The sequence below is a fragment of the Daphnia carinata genome, chromosome 10 (assembly GCF_022539665.2).
Source record: "Daphnia carinata strain CSIRO-1 chromosome 10, CSIRO_AGI_Dcar_HiC_V3, whole genome shotgun sequence".
NCBI lineage: Eukaryota > Metazoa > Arthropoda > Branchiopoda > Diplostraca > Daphniidae > Daphnia > Daphnia carinata.
In genome coordinates, this window is record NC_081340.1 from 3,568,060 (window position 1) to 3,586,704 (window position 18,645).

Here is an 18,645-nt window from a genome sequence, read left to right on the forward strand (position 1 = left end):
AAGAGCTCACGTTTTTTGTCAGTTCTTCATTCATATGCAGGCGCACGGATGAAACTTTTCTCAATTGAATAAGTCCGCACATATTAAGTCGAGTGACCCGCTGGACCAGTTTTTTTTACGTTGTTCCCTTGAAATAACAAAAACAGCTTCCCAATTCCCATCAACGAGGGAGGAAAGAGTCTTTTCATAGTTGGCAAATGGACTAAATCCGTATGGGTATTTTTTTTTTTGGCAGCCAAAGCGGACAAATCACTTCTTCCCCCCTATTCATCGGATGTTCTTTTAAAAAAACAATTCAATCACACACATAAAAAATTAAGTATAAGGGAATACGTGAGGACGGATGCGGATTTCGTACGTACACCGCCCATCTGCGCAGCGCGCGAAATTCGATCCCGCAGTTGCAAAAAATACCCTCCGTTCGCCACATCTTTGCCAGCGTTTATCAGCTGAAAACTCTCAAATGAGCAGATAAAAGAAAAGGATTGCATAAGTGGAAGCTACGGTTTGCCAATTGAATATGCACAAAAGTCGGCCCCCAAAAGAAAATCTCTTATCCTCATCAACGACTGTCCCTTTTGTGAACATCCGTCCGTTTTTCTTTTTTCACATCCATTACGACTACTTAGCTGTTGTTGCTACTGACAGGGTTTCAAACTGCGCACCAAAAGATGCGTCGACGAATGGCCATTGACACAAAACAAACGCGTCTGCAATCCCCCGAAAGGATTGTGTGAAGAGACCGTGACCTATTTGAATGGTCCCAGTCTTTTTGCTAAGGACAAAAGATTGTCTTTTTCCCTTTCAGGCAGTGTGTTGCTCCAAACTAAAATAACATTTACACTAACATGTCAGTGAAGAGCACACACAAAAAAAAATTGACGCAACCCTTCACTGCCTGGAACAAAAGGCCAAAAAATTCCATCAACCCTCATACGTGGCATACGGGCACTCTTTGCATTATCTGCGGCGTGAAAAAGAAGTCTTAACTGCGGTTTTTTTCTCCGTTCCCTTGCACGTCCGATTCTCAACAGGCATATCTAGGGAGGGAGACAGGCCCATTCAATCCTAATGTGTTTCCGCTCTAATGCCTTTTAATAGTCAAGGTATTCACGTGTCCTACTGTAAAGGTCATGAGATCAGAGGGCCGATTTGCATATAAGACCCCTCCTAACAATATAACAGAGTATAAGGGGCGAAAAAAATGGGCTGAGGGGAGAGTCAGCCGAAACGGGGGGTGGTTTGTGTGTGACCAATTTTTCCCACCAATATTTACCCTTGCTTTCCTATAAATATCTAAAGAGAGACGCATACATACTGTGGCTATCATACCAGAGGCTGCAAAGAGCGTTCGCAAGTTTTGATGCCTCCCTATATGAAAAAAGGCCATAAGCGGCTTAACGAGCTGGAAGATGCTTCGTCTCCACCCATTTTGACGACCGTCTTTTTTTTACAGCTTTTTTTTTTTGCATTTGCGTTTGATTTCGGAAGCGTCACCAATAAAAATCACCGTATTTTTCGTCTCACGTATATTTTTTCTCAGCCAAATGCATGGTTATGGGCCGACATTACCCGCCTGGATGAATCTTGATTTGTAGAGGAGGAGGCGGAACAGTTCACTACAGACCATTGAATCCAGTTCGAGACCCATCAATTACTATGGAAAAAATGGAACGCAAAATAAAAACAGTAATCGCAAAAAGACTCCATTGATTGACAATCTTGCGTCGTGCCTCGGCGAGTTGTCTGTGAAATGTGGGATGACTTGATTGGAAACAGTCAAGCAGAGTCCATCGTCTCATCCGGGTCGTGCTTGGGGAAAGTGAGCGGGCCTTGGCTGGCTTCTTCCGGATTGAGTTCCATGTCTTCTTCTTTCTCTTCGCCGAGAGCCAAAGCGTACATTTCAATTTCAGCTTCCAGTTCTTCCAATTCGGCGTCCTGCTCGCCGGACGGTACCACCTGACTACCACGTTCACGAACGCGTTCAAGACGAGCATTTGCCTTCTCCTCCACTCGTACCAACTCGTCTTCAAGTTCCTTTCGGCGTGTTTCCAGCATTTCTAATAAATTAAATAATTTCGTAAACATACTGTTATGTGATTGCTTTTTCAAGAGTGTCTACCTTTTAGTTTACGTTGGCTTTCCTGTTGCAACTCTTCGGTTTTGGAAGTCCAAATTTTAGGCTTGTAGTACAATGGAGGCGTAGTATTTAATTTGATGAATTTCATCAATGGCTGCTGACGAGCTGCCCATTCATCGTGCTGTAAATGAAATAAACACAGTTAACGCAAAAACGTGAGGAGATAATGAATGTATGACGAACTTCTCTGAGACGATGCATTTTCCATTCCAATCTTCTGACATGAGCCTGTTGTCGCTTACGTTCCAAGAAGAGTTCTTGCCTTTCCTTTCTCAGGCTTTCTTTTTCTTGGCGTGCGTTCTCTTCTAATCGCTGTTCGATTTTGGCTCGTTTTTCCTCCTGTTGAATCACCGATGTCAAAATTTAATAGAGGGAATTTGAAGTTAATAGTAAAATGATCCATACTTTATCTTTCTGGGTGGATTCTTCCTGTCTGAATTTGGCTAATGTGCCCAATAATGAACCAAACATTCTTCGATTTCTGAAATTAAATTTTTTTAAAAGGTATTAGGAATAGGCAAATTGCAAACACATTGGCACAATTTGTAAATTAAGGAAAATTTATCAAACCTGTCTTTGACTTTGACGTCTTTGCTCTGTTGAGCCAGGGCTTCTTCTCTTGTCTTTTTATCAGCATTTGGTGCAGTTATGCTCGAGTGAATGGCACCCTAGTAATTGCAGATGGGATAAGAATAGTTTGCTTTTGATTGTTGATTGAACCACTTACTTTGCGTGGAAGTTCTCCTTCTTCATAATCTTCATTCTTCCAGCCTTTTGGATTTCCAATTGCAACTAATGGAGTAGGCCTAGTGACCAATTCAAATTCAAGTACAGGGAAAAGGGCAAATTAGACTATGTAAAGTGAAAGATAGCTTATCAAGCATTATTCATACCTTCCATCACCTCCTTCTCTAACTATTCTTTTAGTATGTGATTGATTATCATGTCTCTTATCCTGATCATCCCTGAAAACAAAAAGCATGGTCATGTCATCAAATGCAAATAATCGATGCTACAAATAGCATTGCTGCTGTAAACAAACAAGTGATCACTGAATGATACTGCAACTTTTCATTTTAATTACCTAGATGATAATCTTCCTTGGAACCGAGGAGGGATTCGGTTTCTAGACTGGGCATTTTCTCGTCCTTCATTATTGCCATGATTACCGGCAGATTGAAACCTAGCATTCCTGCGTTGGGTAAACAAAACGTTACACCAAACCTTTTAATACGGGTGAGATATTTTATGCAACTGACCTGGCCTCCGTGGGATCTCTCCCTGTGATTTTCTTTATATTTTCATCTACACGATTCAGTGTTTCACGTGCTTTTTCAAGTTCGGCTTGGAAATTTTCCACTGCTACCGCCATGATTTTTTTCGATTTAACTAGCGAGAACAGTGGCGCCTCTCTGGTGGTCTAAATAATCAACTTCAACGCTTCTCACTTGAGGTCGCTTCTCATGCTAAAATTTTGCGTTATACAATTTCGTGTCGTTATTGTTGCAATAACCCTTACACAATTAATTCCTAATGGTGATAAAAAATTTTAAAAAAATGACTGAGGCATGCGGTAGCTCCACCAAATATTTCATATTGACGTCATTTAGATACAACCTATTTATTTAATAGAAAGTACATCTTGTGCTTATCCAAATTGATTATTCTCTGGGCATTGGGATCAAGTATAAAAAATACATTAACCTCGACTCTGTTTTTCAAATGTTATACCTCTTGCTATCCAGAAAAAAAATTATTGTAATTCAACAGAAACCTGTTTGGATATAATTATGCTATGCTGCACCAATTGCATGTGCGCCAATAACGAAGGCTTGATTGTTAAAAAGACGGATGCAAACAGCATTCAGCGGAAAGTGAAGGGAATAAGGCTCAGTTCGAATCTCGACCTGAATGAGAGTTCGTAGAAGGTTTTCCAAGATTTCGAGTCATTACGTAATTTGAATTGTGAAGACGAGAAACGACAAAAAAAGTTTTTTTGCGTTGCTTTTTGCCCACTGCAGTGGTATTGAAATTGATTTCAATAAATTGTTTTTCCGTCGATCAACTTTAATGGTATACAAATGGCACACCCAAATGGCTTTTATTCAATTTCTAGACAAGGCCGCTCGCACACGCTTATTCGCACACTAGCAGGTGCTTAAGAGTTCAATAAAAGCCTTTAATACACATAGGTATTGTCGGATAATATTCTTCTGATGATTGATCGGACATACCGAATGTTATTCCGTTATTCTTTAATCCCCTAGAAAGTATGTTTTGTTAATATCTTGAAGAGGTACCTTGAGTAAACAAGGGCGAGGACTTCGACTCACACTGAAAATAGATTTACATGCACGTTTTCACCCCCTCCCCCCCCTCTTTTTTTACATAAACTAGATTATTTAATTAAAATCCTATACTCACGGACGCGGTGTACCAAGTAATGGCGGAATCGGCTTATTTAAACGCTGCGAAACGACGCAGAAAGGGCACAGTAAAACATCTAACTTCTGGAATTAAAGACACTACCGAAAGTTCTTGAATATACTACAGTCATGAACGCCAAGGTATACAAATTTTTCTACTCTATTCAGCTATTTTCAAGATGTATTCCTGACTGTTCAACTGTTCTTATCTCTTTGTAAAGGTAATGATGCTGTTGGTCCTAGTGTCCGTTATGGTAGGATCGTCGTTCAGCGCACCCCAGTTCGCTCGTCCGGGAGGGCTGATTGGACTTAGAAGGCCCGGAGGATTCGGTGGACGACCAATAATTGGCCCAGGTAAGAAATGAAAATGTAATTCCTGCTCGCTGATTTCGTGTAAAATCGCTCGTCCTGGCGAAAGGTTTCGGAGGAGCTAACGCTGCCGGATTGGGAAGCGGTACCGTGATCGGTAATCAAGCCATCGGAACAGGCACCGGCATCGCTAACGCCGGACCAGGTAAGATTTAGATATTATGTGAGCGGCTATTCGTTTGCTGAAATGAATCTTTAATGTGAAAAAGGTGGGTTTGGCATTGGTCTTGGCATCGGTGCGGCTGTTGCAACTCCTATCGGAAATTTCGGAGTCGGACAGGGAAATAGTAAGTGTAAAACAAAGGAAAACAACCATTGTAAATAGAGTAATCCTTACGCTTTACAATTGCAGGTATTTCCGTTGGAAAATAGAAGGATAGGATAACCCACAACACATTATTGAAGCACCATTTTTCACGCTCCACTCGATTCTGTCCAAACTTCTAGGCCTTTCATTTTAATTTTGTGTACATATGTTCCACATTTTGTTTTTGATTTAAGCCCAAATCATGAACACTTAAATTATGTTACTTTCTTGATTACGACTTTTGTGAGAAGCAAAGGGCACCTAGTTTTATTAAATAAACTCTCTGGCACTTTTATTTTCAAAGTTGTTGGGTTTCTACTTTGTTGTGTCAATCTCAGGTTGACACCAATCACAAATAAAAGTCCCTGAAGCGGAAACACGAATCACAGGCAAGGTTATTGTGAACACGAAATGAACCCTAAAGGGAAAGGCAAAATATGCACCTATTTCGTAGATTTTCAAGGTGAATTCGTTTGACCTATTTGGCTCGGTTTATTGCAGTGAATAGGGGAGAAATACTATGCATACAATGGATGTCAAGATATAAGGCAATTACGCATGCAAATGCAAATGTTGTTAAGATGTTGAGGTAAGGTGATGCGAATCATACGTGAATTTCAGACGCTCAGCAACTGTTTGCTTCTATTCCTGTTTGGTTCTAGCACAAGGATTATCGAACAAAAAAGGAAACGGAGCACGTGCAAATCTAAAAAACGAGAAAAATACGGAAAACCAGTTGTGATAATTAGGCCGAATGAGACCTTCGTGGTCAAAGTAATATAAAATAGATAAAGAAGAAAGTCGGACTTAAACGAGACATGTACCAATTTGCCGCGTCACGCTTGTTGTGCAATCAAAAATTGCAATAACCTTAATAGCTTATACTACCCATATCGTATACTCTGCGATTGATTTTTTACTGTATCAGTATAAAAGAATGGCCAATTTCGGCCGAAACGATTGTGAGAAACGAAAATTTCATCGGCATTCAAACAGCCTTTTCGCGCTTATCAATGTTTTACGTGTTCCCGTTGAACGATTCAAAACCGCGGTTACAATCAGCTACAAGTGGCATTAGTTCGATAAGACACACCGACCATCCAACTATGATTACCGATAGGGACTTCCGATCCTTCTTTAAAAGGCATACAATTCTTGTGCCGAGTGATAAACCTTGGACTAAACAAGGACGAGGACTACCGGAAAGAGTTTGATAGTATGCCATGGTGTTCTTGTATGTCATAAAGGTTAAAAACTGTAACTTTTACTAGCACGGAGTCTGCTAGAGAACGCAAGACGCTAGACTCTCTGCCGAATTCCTTGAGAAATTTTTGGGGCCGCTTACTTAAAGGCGACTGTCCGAGAGGGAAAAAACAACAGTTGTTTTCCCAACTTCAAGAGATAAAGACATCGCATTTAGTGTTCTCGATTTACATCAACAGTTTACAATCATGAGCGCCAAGGTAAGAAAACATTGCGTGAGCGAAAACCTTTTGTTTTTAACACAATGGTTCTTTTTCTTGTTTTTAAGATGATAATGTTGCTGATTGTAGCGTCGGTTATGGTAAGCTGCTCCTTTGCCGCACCTCAGCTCGGTGGAAGACTGATTGGACTTCGCCGACCATTAGGAGGTGGATTCGGAGGACGACCTGGATTCAACCAAGGATTCAACCAGTTTGGAAACCAAGGATTCAATCAAGGATTTCAACCTGGTTAGAGCATAGGCTGTGTAATTCAAACCGTAATGTAACAAATCTCGGTCGATTATCACAGGATTCGGAGGAGGTAGCGCCGCAGGATTGGGCAGCGGTTCAGTGATCGGTAACCAAGCCATCGGTACAGGCACTGGTATCGCTAATCCAGGACCAGGTAGACTGAAATAATTTCTCGATATATGAAGGACGTCTCCAAAAATGATGATTACTTTAATCGTACAGGTGGATTCGGTATTGGTCTTGGTATTGGTGCAGCTGTTGCAACTCCCATTGGTAATTTTGCGGTCGGAGACGGACAGAGTAAGTGCATAAACATTAAAACAGATAGTTTCACATGAAAATGGATAATATTCTTGACACTTCCTCCCTGCAGGTATCTCCGTTGGAAAATAAACTGGAACCATAATTGAAATTTGATTGACTAACCATTAGAAGACCCGGATTCATCCGCGCAGGATCTTGCAAAACTGATAATATTTCTCTTGTCTGTAAATACGCAATTCGCCAATTTTCCTAGCCAGGATGATTGACGTTCGCTTACAAAACGCTGTTATGTAAACTATAACAGATAATATTTCTCTAAAGTAAAATAAAATGAATTTGAATCAAGTTGAATCTTCACATGGTCTTCCGTTCGTCTATACGTGCCTGAACTAATCACACTAAGCGAAGCAAGAACGAACTTAAGTTATATATTCTCTTCACAAGTAAAAGCATAGGAGATGTTCAAAATGGATTTAGGTGCTTTTAAAAGAGCAAATATCAAATGGTATTGTATTTAATGATCGTCGTGCTTGGGTGTACTTTTATCAAAAAGCACTGCTGCAGGTTTTTTCCACGTTTCATTTCGTCCGTCCATATTGCGTACTTCCAAATGTAGCAGGCCCGCACAGCAGATGGTGAGATTCAACAGGGGATTTAGGAAAACCCAGAAAAAACTTTACCTTGGGATTTCCCTTCCAGAAAAATTTTACGACCGGAGTCGACTGCAAAACTGGCAAACCTCGATTCTCAGGTAAATGAGCTTCGAAACAAAGGATGAGACGTGAGCCGCAAATATTTAAAGGGCAGCCGGTTTATTCGTGAAGCTCAGTGTTACCTACAACTTCTTCAATTCAAGACACCCTTGACGTTGGTTGTTCCTAGTTTCCTCATTACCACACCAACAATGAACGCCAAGGTATTTAGTTCAACTTCATTTTCTTTAGAAATAGCTATATAGATTATTGAACAGTCATTAATTTCTACCGTGCTCTATTTCACGTTTTCCGATGAAAGATGATGATGCTGCTAGTCCTGACGACGGTTTTGATTGGATCATCCTTTGGTGCACCTCAGTTCTTCGGCCGTCCTTCCGGATTCCGAAGACCAGGATTCGGTGGTGGAGGATACAATGGAGGATACAATGGAGGATACAATGGAGGATACAATGGAGGTGGATTCGCAAGACCTGGTTATGGTGGTATGAAATAACATAAATGACTTTGCGTCCCCATGATAACAAACAAATGTTATACTATTACTCGTATAATGACAGGATACGGAGGAGCTAACAGCGCAGGTTTCGGCAACGGATATGTGCAAAACAATCAAGCAGTCGGAACAGGCACCGGTGTCGCTAACGCAGGGCCAGGTAAATATATTTCTTTAGAGAAACGTGTTACAAAATTTTTATAATTTTTTTATTAAATGATAGGCGGATTTGGCATTGGCCTTGGTGTCGGTGCTGCTGTTGCAACTCCGATCGGTAATTTTGCGATAGGAGACGGGCAGAGTAAGTCGAGTTTCATAATAAACGATGTGTCTGTCAACTAATTCTCTCGTTTGATTTCAGGTGTTTCTGTTGGAAAGTAAGTTGTAATTGCTGGCAATCACAAATTTACAATTTTTGAAAACCGCTTTTAACAAATATCGATTTCACTGTAAAAACAATAAAGCTCAGGCTTTGTCTCTCGAATAACTATGTACAATACAACTGTAATTGTTCTTAATTTCTTTGTTTGTTTTAATGGATTTTCTTGTTTGGTTTTTGTGGTGGTGGGACGGCCAGGTAACCTGTTGGCATTCGGTGTTAGATTCTCTAATCACGTCTATGACTGCATTTGGATACTAGAACAGTCAGAAAAGCCTGTTCTTAAACAGAGAATGCTTCAGAATGACGGCTGGCATGTAAACCAGTTAGTTAACGAAGTTCTTTGAAACGCACATTGGTGTGTTCGAAGAGGAGGCGGAACTGCCTGCAAGCGTAACGTAAAATCAAGGACTCGTACAAATGAGGAAGTTGACTAGAAGCGAAACTAAGGAAGTGAGTAACAATAATAAAGTAAAAAACATTATTAAGAATTATTAAGAATTCTTAGAAAGAAACGAAAAAAGTTGGGTTGGCAGATTGGTTCTAGCATGAACTCATGCCAACCCAACTTTCATGAGTTGGGTTGGTGATATGTTGTCCCGATATACATGTGACCTCCACTTATGTGAATCGATTAGGACAACAGAATGCCTATTTTGCAAGTTCCCGTAACGGCGTAGCCAGTAGTGGAACGTCATTACAGCGTAGCATTTGACGCGGCGTTTGGAACTCAACTTAACTCACGGAATGGAACCGTGGCGGTCTCGTGATCCAGTACCGCGGTTCACATCTCCTCACACTGTGATTTGAACCGCGGATCCGCTGGACTTCGGTCTCGTGATCCAGACCCGCGGTTCGCATCTCATCACACTGAGATGTGAACCGCGGATCCACTGGATCACCACGGCTCCAACAGAGGAAGTCACGCACAAGTATTTTAGACTTGCTTTTTGCACGAAAACTGCGTTGGTAAGAGGTTGCGGGAATCCCGGAATATAATGCGTTTTTAATTTTTTGAAAGGAATTTCAGAAGAAATCAATTAATAAATTTTGTTTGAATTTTTGTGACAGTTCAGAATATATGCTCACATAGAAGATTGACTTGTTTGGTTTAATATGCGTGTTTGTAAACAATATGCTGCAGGCTAACTGTGGCTGAAGGAGCATAGCTTGCCTTGCATCTTGCGTTTCTCTACTCCGCTGGGCCTCAAATATTTTTGCAGAGTTGATTACGATATCAAATATTTAGGAATCATTTGTTGGCGACAGATGTACCTATACAGCTCACCTATTCAGTTATTCAATGTTTCCAGTGTGTTTCCTTCGTCGTGTTTCTATATACTAATTAATATGGTGTTACACATATGTTTGTCCTCAACGTTACGGCAACCTTCATCCAGAATACTAGTCTTTCAAGTAAAAGAGTCGCACGTGAAATGAAGTAAAAAGGTTGTTTAATTCGTACCATGGTACGAATGAAAATAATGTCAAGAACGAGGACTTGTCCCAATGCGGAAGTGAAAACAAGTTAAGAAAAAAAGAAGGGAAACAATTTGATTTAATTATTTCGGTAGGGAATTGAAACTCTGATTACAATAGCACCACTCACAAATAAATTTCGCTTTCCGTTTTGATTTGCACAAATCTCCGATTTTTCCGTGTGAGAGTTTCCATTCTTCGTTTTCCTTCATTTTCCCTGTGACTTTAGAAACCAAACTGAGTTTAACTAGTGCATATATGGAAGGTTTATTTGTGATCGTGACCATATGATGACACGGTTAAGATAGAAGGAAAAACACACGTTCGTTTACCCTTGAGAGCGCAATCACTACGGTCACCTAACTACTCCCGCATAGCCAATGGGATATGTCATACCTTTCAATCAATGCGGAGGGCCTTGAAAACGGCACATGCAAATTAATGGTGTCAACAAAACCGGAATCTAAAGCGAAAGATGCTTGCTGATGCAGTTCACATTGAGGAAGTAAAGGTTAACAGGAAGCAGAATCAAATTCATCTGGTGCAAAAGCGCGTGCCTATTTAAAGCAGTCTTCGATGGCAGTAAGGCAGTAACACAACAACTTCACTTGCTCCACAACAACACAGTGTATTTCGTCGATTAAAACGCAACTTACAATCATGAATGCTAAGGTATAAACCCAATTTTACATAATGTTTAACAAGGATTTCATTCAAATGTGATTGTTCTTAACGGGTACTAATCATTTACCTATTAGGTAACAATGTTGATGCTTTTGGTCGTGGCGTTTGTCGGACTCTCCATCGCTGATGACGACGATAATCGTTTAGTACTTATTCGTGGTCGCCGGCCTCTACAACATCTTTTGAGACCTTTGGCAGGCCGACCACTACAAGGAGGCGGTATAAGATTCCTCTATTTGATCCTTTCAAACAATTCGTTTATGTAAACGCGTTCCTTCTCCCACAACATATTCAGGTATACCTTTGGGAAGTTTGGGAAATTTGGGAAACCTAGGAGGAGCTAGTGCTGCAGGAGCTGGCAACGGCGCTGTTATAGGTAATCAAGCCATTGGAACAGGCACTGGCGTCGCTAACGCTGGACCAGGTAAACGAAATCAATCAAGACATTCTCTTTTGAGACAAACTAAAATGCCATTTAAAACTATGCAGGTGGTTTTGGCATTGGTCTCGGAGTTGGACTTGCTGTTGCAACTCCTGTGGGAAATTTTGCGGTCGGGAATGGCCAAAGTAAGAGACTGACATGAAAAGAGTTACCTCACGTTCCGTCTAATCGCAAATTTTTCGCAATTGGGTCATAGGTATTTCCCTCGGTAAATAAGGTGAACGCGAGCAGATACTCTCAAAGACCTGGGGTTCATATTACCCTGTATATTGTCCTTGGAAGGACACGACGTGACACGAACGTTCATGATTCTCAAGAGTATTTATCAATAATGAGTATGTAAAAATACTCTTCCTCCCAATTCCAGTTTCTCTCCTTGTACACATGTAAAATGTTCTGTAAAAAATGAACTTTACGATGAAAAGAAATGGTGATAGTCGCTGATAATGGAATACAAACGGTTATGAACATACAAAGTCAAACCAATTTTGTTTCTGTAGATATTCACGACATTCATACCAAGCAAATATCAGCACTTACAATGCTTGTCCTCTCATTCCACGTTATCTAGCAGCATCGCCATGAATCTATGTTTTTATGCGCTGCTTGAAAGTTAACTCGTTTATACTAGTTTTACCTCTACTAGAAGGAAAAAAAACTGGTTTACATAGCCTCGATGTCACTATATGCGCGGTTTTCAAGGAACAAAGAAAAATGGACAAACCTGAAAGATGAATGTTCAAATTGCTGCTGCTGAAACAAACCAGAATCTAAAAAATAGCGAGAAAAAGGTGAATTTAAATCGAGCTGGACTAGATTCGTAAGTCTTCCTTAGCCGTTATGTTAAGAGAAAACACGGTGTTCACTTCTGGCTATTTAAAAGATTCGAAATCTTAATCATATCATCAAAATTATTACCTGTTTGAAAGGTGTTGGGATCCGGAAAAGCGCAATCCAAGGAAAGCTCTAAGGGGATTTTCTTTTTTTTCTATTTGCATCATGAAACTTTGATATTCAGGTTATGTAATGAGTCGTGTAGAAAGCGTCAGTTCTGGAGAATAATATTATAAACAAATAACTTCCCCATTTGTAGCGTTTAGATTCCACGTCGAAAGTTAAGGAACGGGTTCATCAAAAAAGACTTGCATCTTGGGTTTTTACGAGAAAATCCCCAGGCCATTTGCCGTAAACAGGCTCCCGCATAACAATTAACTGCCTTTTTTTTCACAACTTGGAGTTTGGCCTCCGGCTCGTGCTGTGTTTTTCCGTATACTTTCTTTGCCGCTCGTCTTATAAAAGATCCATTGCCTCCGACCAGAGGTTGCAGTTTTCCTTACGCTCGATCTCCATCAAGACATTATATCTAACTTCTCGTTTTTAAAGCGAATATAATCCCACAATGAATAAGGTAACACACCTTAGATTTTGCATTCAATTTGCAAACGTTTTGCTAACCCAAATTCTTTCCATTTTCAGGCAATTTTGGTATTCCTCTTCTTGGCCATGGTCGGATCAGCGTTCAGCCGTCCCCAGCAAAATCCATTTAGACCAGGTGGAAATTTCCAGTTCGGTGGTAATCGACCTGCTGGTGCCTTCCCTGGACAAACCTGTAAGTATTTAAATGGTTAATACAATTTGTACGTTCCTATTTTAATGGTTGAATGATGTAGTGTTCAACGGAGGAAATGCTGCTGGATTCGGATCAGGAGCCGTGCAACCTGGTGGTGGACAAGTAATTGGAACCGGAACCGGCATCGCTAATCCAGGTCCAGGTATGCTAATGGAATTATTGTATAGAACCACGAAAGGAGATTGAATGATCTTATTCATTTCTAGGTGGTTTTGGTGTAGCTTTGGGAGTCGGAGGGGCCGTTGCTTCGCCCGTTGGAAACTTCGCCCTTGGCCAAGGTGAAAGCATTTCCATCGGTAAATAAGGAAGAAATCCATCACGGAACGTTCGCCTCCAAACTACCATTTCTTTTTTTTTTGCTATACCTCTTTTATGTTGTTGCTATACGTTTCTTTTACGTCCCATAAAGATATGTACTATATCGCCGAAAGCATTTTGCCGAGCATTTTGCAGACCAGTGCCCGTTTTTGGCATTGAAAATTAGCATTGCATGTTTTCAACCGACACCTGTGAATACACATTTGAATGCTTATAAAAAATATCAACAGAAGCAATTCAACAGCGCGTGACGTAAAGGCCGGGTTTCACCTGTTTTGTTTCTACCTGCCTACATCAGTCATATTGATGACGTAACCAATTGCGAGGTTGAATACAGCGCTAATAAATGTCACCTCTTTCTCATGGATAACTCGATAACATCCTAGCAATTTTTAAAAATAATTTATTACTATTTTTCGTTTCCATAAAAACTGTGTTTAACTCAACTGTATTTTAGCATAGATGTAGTCGACTTGGCATCCTCTTTCACGATAGGTTTGGCTGTCTGCTATCATCGTCCAACACTCTGGAAAGATCTAGTTTTTAGTCTAGATATTTTAGTGCTTCAGTTTTTGCTATTCTCAAATTTGCATGGGAAGCGAGCCACAATGAAATTGTACAGGTACAGTCTTACTCGTTTTTTAACCGTCCGGAACGGACACAGGAAGTACGCTTCGTTTGGAATCATTAGTTATATTGTTGCTTTCTGTTTAAGTTGGCCAATGTTTGATCGCCCATTCCAAATCGTAATTATCTTGTGAATAGTGACGAATGCTTATGTAATTTAATGAGCCGAGCTGAAGGTAACGGCCGGGTTACGCTGCTGCATCCTTGTAAGAGCGCTTTAAAATCATGGAAGCTTAACGATCGAACTCAACATCGTTTTTCATCGAAGAGCAATGGGAAAATATCGAACCAAACGAAAGTGCAAAACAAATAGGAAATTCCCACGTTTCCCACATCCCCTACGACAAATCCAAGAAGCAGCCGCCGGCAACTTGCTCTTGTAAGTTTTCTCTTGGTAACACATCGGCCATCGTCTTTGCTAAGCATCCCATCTCATATAAAACTATAGGGTTAGCACGCAGTTTGCGTAAGTTAGTTTGCACCAGTCGACGATCGTGATCGCTCAAGACATAATCTGTCCTCCCATTCTCCTAGAAGCTTCCAAGTAAACATGAATAAGGTAACACTACTAATCAGCTTTTAATTCATTTTAATAGCCTAGATATATAGTAGTTATTTCCATAGATACAAAGTAATGAGTAATTGGTTTTCTGTTGGCTTTTAGACAGTTTTGCTTTTCGTTATTGTCGCCTTGATTGGATGTGCAGTTGCACGACCACAGCATCGTCCTCACAGACCACGGCCAATCGGTGGTAGTGGTGGTTTTCCCGGACAACCCGGTAAAAATTAGTTTAATTTGCCTCCTAATGTGCTATATTTAATAATTAAATAAATGTTAAAAAAAAAAAAAGGTTTTGGATCTGCTAACGCTGCAGGAATTGGCAGCGGTGCTGTAGTAGGTAACCAAGCCATTGGAACAGGCACTGGCATCGCTAACGCTGGCCCAGGTAATATTTGAATTGATTACAATCAAAATGCTTATTAAAGCTAAATGATATGTTTGTTATCCAACAGGTGGATTTGGAATTGGTCTCGGTGTCGGTGGTGCAATCGCCTCACCAATTGGAAACGTAGCCTTCGGTCAAGGCGAAAGTATTTCTGTCGGTAAATAGGAATACAAAGACCCCCTTTTTTTTTCCTCGATCCCTTATTGTTACTTCTGTTTTCGGTATGTGTGCTAATTAACAGTGTGCGTTTTGTTTAGCATTAACGTATTAATACACAATATACAATGAAATGTGCTTAGATTGCAATTGTTTGAACGCAGGATTTGCATTTGGGTGCCGTGTGACCTTGCTCACGAAACCGGTTGAAACTGCTTTATTGCAGTTCTTTGCGCTATCTTTTACAGGTACACTACGTAGAAGGAACCGGAGCATGTCTGTTTCTTATAAGAAAAGACATTCTTGAGCGACGTGTGTTTGGAACTGCCATTCGAACCCGATGACCTGTTGGTGATTTGGATTGGTCATGTTAATGGTTTTTGAAGGCCAATTTCTGGGACACTTAAGTATTATCTTCCTGTTTTTTTTTTTGTTTTTTTTGCTTTTTTTTTAGGTTTTGATATTGCAAAATCTTTTCTTACGAATAGCCCTTTCCGGTAAGACTGTGGCGAGCGAATGTCTTTGAGTTTGTCTTTGACTTTCCCACTGAATTACGACGGGGTAATTTGGCTGAAGGGGGCAATAACACTAGCTTTCAAAAGTGACGTTCCCGAAGAACATGAACTATCGTGGGACCGTCCCTGGAAAACTAATACATATTAGGGTTGTTTTCCAAGTGAACGATAAAGGCAGTTACACCCGTGCCGCTCTCAGTTTCAGACCTTTTCTCTCCGGCTCACCGTCGCTTAGTTAATATTTGAATCTGAAAAGGTAATAATTTTGTTTATCACTTTGAAACTTGTGCAACTTTCTTTATTATTCACTTGGAATTTAGAGGGAAGCATTGCATAAAATAAAATAACTAGTGTTTCGTATGAGTTAGTGAAGTAGCCATATCTTACTTTGATATTTGTTAATGTTGCACAGTTCTTTTAACTCAATAAATTTTTGGTAGGAAAACGAAGATGCTGAAACCGGTTGGATTTGTAGCCATAATGAGTTTGGTCACGTTGACGTTAACAGCTGCGCGCCCGCAAGAAACTGCAACTGAAGAGAACATACTGCAACAAGATGCCTTGAGCAACGTTGATGGAGAACATCCTCTTCTTTCTGGAATCGACGAAGGCTTTCAGCATGACGAAGAAACTGAAAGGTATGAGGGTCAAGGTACTGAAATCACGACCGTGACCGATGTCTTGGAGCCAAGTACCGAATCCAATGGGAGCCCGACGGAGATTTTATTCCGCGAAAGTCAAGAACCATTTAATCTTCTACCATCAACACACGAGGCATCTCAATTATCCCAAGATGTCGAGTCTTCTCCATCATTACCAACCCAAGAGGCGTCTCCGGTCTTTCGCGAACAAACATCACCTTCACCATCTTCTTCCTCCCCTTTACCACCTTCCTCGCCTTTACCATCTTCTTCGCCTTTACCATCTTCTTCGCCTTTACCATCTTCTTCGCCTTTACCATCTTCTTCGCCTTATCCACCTTCCGTGTCACCCCTATCCTTTCCGACACAAGGGGCGTCTCAATCATTGTTTCCTGGTAATGGAACGTCTCCGTTATTCGCACCTGCTACTGCGCCGAGCCAAAAAAACCAAGCTTTACCTGCTGGAAATCAAGCAAACAGCCCCAACATGCTTATAGGATCACGTAAGCGCATAATCGTACAATTGAACTTGTAACAGATTATTATGTTTTTAAAAGCGGATAAAGCCCACTTGTTCCACGCAACCAGTGCACGTATCGTTTTGAGTGACAGTCGGTTAATAATAATTTTTTTCTTTTTGCAGTGTGGCAAATGTTAAACAATTCGCAAAGAGGAAATGCCACGGCTGGCGGAGCCGGAAGTGGTTCTGTCTATAACAATACGGCCATCGGACAAGGGACGGGTATCGCCAATGTCGGATTGGGTATTTCCTATTTCATTCAACAAAGAATTAGTCAGAGAATTGAATTTAAAGCAATTTGTGGTGTGTACCTGAACAATAGGTGGATTTGGCATTGGTCTCGGCATTGGTGGTGCAATACAGACATCGCTCGGCAATCTTGCGTTTGGACAAGGCAATGGAATTGCGCTTGGATAATAGCATAGTATTTCGGACACATTTTCTATGGAACAGCGCACATTAAAATCTATTTGTCCGTGTACGCATTTGCAATTTTCGTAAGCTTTAACTAAACGCATCATCAATTACTCACAACCGAATTTTTATGGTGTCCTTGGCCTACACGTTACTGCTTATACTTGTTTCTATAACCTTGGCTAACTGGTCTTAACCTGGACTATTTTTTTGGCTGGCCAAATCTTTGAATGGTTTGCAACATGTAAATAAAGAAGTCGATAAAAATTTAGCCTACACTTTGACTGATTTGACAACATTGTAGAAAATAATTATTCATCACAAGACACGTATCCGGAAAAGCGACTACGTTGTACGTCATCAGCTGATTAGTATGTGCTCTTGCGCATTGTAAGTTTGACAGCCGAGGCGGATATGTGCCAATACGATTTCAATGTGACATCGCTTTTCTTTGTTGATGGGACCAATTTGCATTCAACAGTTAATCATATCACGAAAGGGGAAAGGAAACATCAAATGCCACTCTAGCCAAACTGGTAAGGTATGCAAAACAAAAAAAGATGGACCTTGAGCTAATAAGACGTGTGGTTGTGCGGCAAATGTTTTCTGTTGAAAAAAATATATTTTGAAGCAACCAAAGTGTGTTGGCTTATTATATCTCAGCTGGAAAATCCACTAGCTGTGGGGAAAGTTTTTATTCCCAGTGTGTACAAGGCTTTTGACCATTTCAGTCTTTTGGCCGGTATAAACCTAGACGGACGGTTGTGACTGTAGCGGTGTTCGTTCGTTTAGTTTCAGACGATATTCGGTTGACCTGTTGAGCCAGTGCTTTCAACGCCTAAGGTAAGCTTTTATTCTAAACTAAATCTTTAAAGATGTTTAAAAATAGACGCTGCTGCGTCTAGATAATGTGTAAAAGACAAGTACTAGGTCTCTCGTTTCGGGAGGTTACACCGTTCAAAAACACGGAAAGTGAAATACGTCATCCATTTTCTAATGTTATTGTCTGTTATTGTAACTGCACAACACTGTTGCTTTTCAGATACAAACTGTGAAGATGACGGTGCTCCAGTTACTACTAGCTCTCGCTACGCTCTGCGTTGCAGGATCGGCAATGCCTGTATCTGATCCACAACTTTTAGGGCGGCAACCCTTTTTCCAGAGGCCACACAGGCCTAGGCCTGGTGGTTTTTTACCTGGTTTGTTTGGTAACGCACAACAACAACCAGCTGTTGGCGCTGAAGCTCCCAAGTCTCCAGAAGGAGCCGTTCCACAATCACCAGCAACTCCTGCCGTGAGTCCTACTGGAGAAGCTGTTGTTCCTAAAAATCCTGGATCTCTGTTTACCCCAGGAGCTCCAATGGGATCCAACACGGATATTAATGGACGTAAGAGAAACCTTAAACGTAATTCTCATTTATGTTTACAGGGAATTAATAGCTTTTGTTTTTCAAGTTCTTGGT

At 40.7% G+C, this 18,645-nt stretch overlaps 8 protein-coding genes across 8 annotated transcripts; 7 read left to right on the forward strand and 1 right to left on the reverse strand.

Moving 5' to 3' along the window:
• Positions 1–1,512: 1,512 nt before the first annotated feature.
• Positions 1,513–3,543, reverse strand: LOC130699933 (pinin-like). The gene is made up of 9 exons (XM_057521993.2): positions 3,400–3,543; positions 3,225–3,332; positions 3,034–3,105; positions 2,868–2,946; positions 2,711–2,808; positions 2,546–2,621; positions 2,324–2,479; positions 2,123–2,261; positions 1,513–2,060 (listed from the first exon to the last, which is right to left on the reverse strand). The coding sequence occupies exons 1-9, from the start codon at positions 3,510–3,512 to the stop codon at positions 1,780–1,782; spliced, it is 1,122 nt and encodes a 373-aa protein (XP_057377976.1). The 5' UTR covers positions 3,513–3,543; the 3' UTR covers positions 1,513–1,779.
• A 1,046-nt stretch (positions 3,544–4,589) lies between these two features.
• On the forward strand, positions 4,590–5,537 carry LOC130700282 (uncharacterized). Its single transcript, XM_057522328.2, has 5 exons — positions 4,590–4,707; positions 4,788–4,920; positions 4,985–5,080; positions 5,145–5,222; positions 5,288–5,537. Exons 1-5 carry the CDS (start codon positions 4,696–4,698, stop codon positions 5,305–5,307), a joined length of 339 nt encoding a protein of 112 aa, XP_057378311.1. The 5' UTR covers positions 4,590–4,695; the 3' UTR covers positions 5,308–5,537.
• Positions 5,538–6,549: 1,012 nt separating this feature from the next.
• Positions 6,550–7,566, forward strand: LOC130700226 (uncharacterized). Its single transcript, XM_057522263.1, has 5 exons — positions 6,550–6,705; positions 6,774–6,954; positions 7,016–7,111; positions 7,180–7,257; positions 7,331–7,566. The coding sequence occupies exons 1-5, from the start codon at positions 6,694–6,696 to the stop codon at positions 7,348–7,350; spliced, it is 387 nt and encodes a 128-aa protein (XP_057378246.1). The 5' UTR covers positions 6,550–6,693; the 3' UTR covers positions 7,351–7,566.
• A 544-nt stretch (positions 7,567–8,110) lies between these two features.
• On the forward strand, positions 8,111–8,889 carry LOC130700219 (keratin-associated protein 19-2-like). Its single transcript, XM_057522248.2, has 5 exons — positions 8,111–8,137; positions 8,236–8,419; positions 8,495–8,590; positions 8,654–8,731; positions 8,792–8,889. Exons 1-5 carry the CDS (start codon positions 8,126–8,128, stop codon positions 8,809–8,811), a joined length of 390 nt encoding a protein of 129 aa, XP_057378231.1. The 5' UTR covers positions 8,111–8,125; the 3' UTR covers positions 8,812–8,889.
• A 1,938-nt stretch (positions 8,890–10,827) lies between these two features.
• LOC130700244 (uncharacterized) lies at positions 10,828–11,896 on the forward strand. Its single transcript, XM_057522282.2, has 5 exons — positions 10,828–10,960; positions 11,047–11,191; positions 11,268–11,396; positions 11,462–11,539; positions 11,611–11,896. Exons 1-5 carry the CDS (start codon positions 10,949–10,951, stop codon positions 11,628–11,630), a joined length of 384 nt encoding a protein of 127 aa, XP_057378265.1. The 5' UTR covers positions 10,828–10,948; the 3' UTR covers positions 11,631–11,896.
• Positions 11,897–12,720: 824 nt separating this feature from the next.
• LOC130700265 (uncharacterized) lies at positions 12,721–13,585 on the forward strand. The gene is made up of 4 exons (XM_057522304.2): positions 12,721–12,822; positions 12,891–13,023; positions 13,085–13,186; positions 13,251–13,585. Exons 1-4 carry the CDS (start codon positions 12,814–12,816, stop codon positions 13,346–13,348), a joined length of 342 nt encoding a protein of 113 aa, XP_057378287.1. The 5' UTR covers positions 12,721–12,813; the 3' UTR covers positions 13,349–13,585.
• An 834-nt stretch (positions 13,586–14,419) lies between these two features.
• LOC130700293 (uncharacterized) lies at positions 14,420–15,226 on the forward strand. The gene is made up of 4 exons (XM_057522340.1): positions 14,420–14,548; positions 14,654–14,768; positions 14,841–14,936; positions 15,004–15,226. The coding sequence occupies exons 1-4, from the start codon at positions 14,540–14,542 to the stop codon at positions 15,099–15,101; spliced, it is 318 nt and encodes a 105-aa protein (XP_057378323.1). The 5' UTR covers positions 14,420–14,539; the 3' UTR covers positions 15,102–15,226.
• Positions 15,227–16,039: 813 nt separating this feature from the next.
• On the forward strand, positions 16,040–17,338 carry LOC130700013 (uncharacterized). Its single transcript, XM_059497360.1, has 4 exons — positions 16,040–16,487; positions 16,599–16,751; positions 16,892–17,011; positions 17,091–17,338. Exons 1-4 carry the CDS (start codon positions 16,058–16,060, stop codon positions 17,183–17,185), a joined length of 798 nt encoding a protein of 265 aa, XP_059353343.1. The 5' UTR covers positions 16,040–16,057; the 3' UTR covers positions 17,186–17,338.
• Positions 17,339–18,645: the final 1,307 nt, after the last annotated feature.